At 33.0% G+C, this 2,693-nt stretch overlaps 1 protein-coding gene across 1 annotated transcript; it reads left to right on the forward strand.

Moving 5' to 3' along the window:
- Window positions 1–285: 285 nt before the first annotated feature.
- Window positions 286–1,254, forward strand: mRpL43 (mitochondrial ribosomal protein L43). The gene is made up of 4 exons (XM_018520743.1): window positions 286–458; window positions 562–668; window positions 751–956; window positions 1,091–1,254. The coding sequence occupies exons 1-4, from the start codon at window positions 322–324 to the stop codon at window positions 1,235–1,237; spliced, it is 597 nt and encodes a 198-aa protein (XP_018376245.1). The 5' UTR covers window positions 286–321; the 3' UTR covers window positions 1,238–1,254.
- The last annotated feature ends 1,439 nt before the right edge of the window (window positions 1,255–2,693 follow it).

Raw genomic sequence — 2,693 nt, forward strand, 5'->3', positions numbered from 1 at the left:
GAATAACGAGCCGTCCAATCAGAGCTTTGGGGTATAAGTTCGATATTATATCTCAGAGCTCTGATTGGACGGCTCGTTATTCTCTGTTGCCTGTGCCTATTGTGTTTCCAGTTTAAACTAGCCTGTAGGTCCTGAGCACAATAGAGGAATAGGAATTAGATATTAAGATTTTGACCTATCAGAAACTGATTACATCGGAATACACGGTTTCTGATAGGTGAAATCTTAATATCTAATTCTTATTCCTGTATTGTGCGCAGGCCCATAGCCATTCGTGCAGCGCACCTGAGCGCACCACACTGCTGATTTAGGTGCCGCAATATGTCGAATAAATACTTATTTCTGAAATCAGGATTCCCGCGGGCACCTTTTGGTCTCGGGATCGGACGTTATGTCTGCCAGTTACAGAGAATAACTTTAAAGTTTTGCAAAAACAGTGGTGCAAGTCAGGGAATAAGGTGATTCTAACCTATACTCACTTTAAATGTTTTTAAGCAATATTTAAAATTAACATTTTTCTTTTTCTTTTCTTCTTAAATCAATATTAAATTTTTTTTATAGAGGCTTTATAGAACATGATCTAGTTCATTATGCAAAAGAAAATCCAGGAGTTGTAGTATATGTTAAACCAAGAAGGCACAGGCAACCAGTTATAGTAGCCGAATATTGTACGTTTGTGTTCATCCATGGATCATTATCTGTATTTGAAACCTTATTAGTGTAGTGCTAATGTAGAATATATTTTTCCAGTGAATGGCGATAGACAATGGATGGAGGTTGCTAATTATAACCGGGATGATGTTGTAAAATGGATGGAATTGTTACGAACGCAGTTTCATAATGGTCCTTTGTTGAGATTACGCAAACTATGGCACACGGAATTTCCATCAATTCAGGGACCATGGACACCATTTACTTTTAGAAATCCTATGTCAAACCTGATTCAGTTTCCTGATGTAATTATGTTTTTATCCAGAAATAGATTTTTTCATTTTATATCAAGATTTTTTAATTTTGTATTAAGGAATTAGTTACAAAAAAATTGTATTTAACTTCATAAAATATATGACATATTTCATTTTATTTGTAGAAAGAGCTTGGTGCAGCTGTTAAACTTGGTCCCACAGCAACGGAACAACTTGTCGAATTATTCAAGGCTCAGCAGTTGGCTGATAATGCAGTTAATGATTCATGCCAAAATGTTGAAGAAACTTCCATACATGTTCAAAGAACATAATATTTTAAGCAATTTTAATACGGTTCTAATTTTTTTAATTTATATAATAGTATGTATATAAATACATATAGTGTAAAAGGTATTTTGTAGTATTTCATAAATGTTCAAAATCAAGACATAAGTTTTAAAGACGGTTTTTTTAAAATCGAGATATAAGACATCTTTTCCAAAAATGTCTTTAAGACGTGTCTTGTTTTTGATCATGTGTGTTATCCGAGATGTGTTGTTATAATCAGAATTGCAGCAACCAAGTTCGCATTTGTTAGCAACTCGATACCTTTACGGTATGACAACTCTGGGTAGCAACTTGCGAGCAACTTGTTTACAACTTTAAAATCGTCATCATCAAAATTCGTAATTCATAATGTCATATTATTACAATAACATACAAAATAAGACAATAATGCTGTTATACTGCGATAATACAAGATAGTATTGATGCAATTATCTTGTTATTAAACTATTGACAATATATATACGTTATTATGGCTAGCATATTGTTACAATGTCGGTATATTTGAAATCGTTCAAAACAAATCTATGAAAAGTTGCCGGCATCATAAAGACGGGATTCTACGGTCCATGGCTCAGTATGGCTGATCGTGATCGGTTTTGACTCGTCACAGGATCTCGAAATTGATATAAAAAAAGATTAAAATCACGGTCGCATAGAGACTTTCCAAGCTATGACGAGCTACACTGAGCCATGCAGAGCCGTGCTGAGCCGTGTTGTGAAATCACAGATTTGTGCGATTGTTGCGATTGTGTAGACATGCTTTGCTGTCTCTTTATGTCATTTAGTTTTGCTTGAAAGTGATGGTAAGTAGAAAATTCTTTAGCAGAATCTATAGATTATTTGTCATAAGGATATAAATACTAATAAATAATGTACACTCATAGAGTAGTTTTAACAAATCTACGACATACGCTGCATTGTATTATATTTTTTGCACATTTTTCACGTGCCAATACATGTCCGCATGGCAAAAATGTTATTTATAGGTTTACATCACAAAAAATTTTACATAAATTTTTATCGTCGTCGCATGGTTTTTTTTTAAACTAGCTGAGCTTTGAGAGCTTTCGTTGACAATATTCTCATTCTTATATATTTGCATTTTCTCAAATTCCTTTTATTGTATATTTAATAAATGTAATTGGTATATGAGAAAAAGCTTTATTTTTAGTATTTTTACTATCTTGTATTCATAGTGTATATTGAAAACGTTAATTTTTTATATGTGCATATACAGGGAATGGAAAGTTACTTTTTAAAAGTAACAAGTTACAGTTACTCGTTACCGAGTAGGAAAAGTAACAAGTTACCGTTACTAGTTAACGATTTTTAAAAGTAACTCGTTACAGTTACCGTTATTTGAGAAAGTAACTTTTCGTTACTTTTCCGTTATTTTTTTTTTTAATCTACGACAATCGCAGCGGACGAGCCTAGAGGCTT

The sequence above is a fragment of the Trachymyrmex cornetzi genome, unplaced genomic scaffold (assembly GCF_001594075.2).
Source record: "Trachymyrmex cornetzi isolate Tcor2-1 unplaced genomic scaffold, Tcor1.1 scaffold922, whole genome shotgun sequence".
In the NCBI taxonomy this organism is placed as follows: Eukaryota; Metazoa; Arthropoda; class Insecta; order Hymenoptera; family Formicidae; genus Trachymyrmex; species Trachymyrmex cornetzi.

Bases quoted from the DNA above. Each gene is read 5' to 3' on its own strand.
- mRpL43 (XM_018520743.1), top strand. From the start codon at position 322: ATGTCGAATAAATACTTATTTCTGAAATCAGGATTCCCGCGGGCACCT. The intron at 669-750 runs GTACGTTTGTGT...ATATTTTTCCAG, and splicing joins AGTTATAGTAGCCGAATATT to TGAATGGCGATAGACAATGG. The intron at 957-1,090 runs GTAATTATGTTT...TTTTATTTGTAG, and splicing joins ACCTGATTCAGTTTCCTGAT to AAAGAGCTTGGTGCAGCTGT.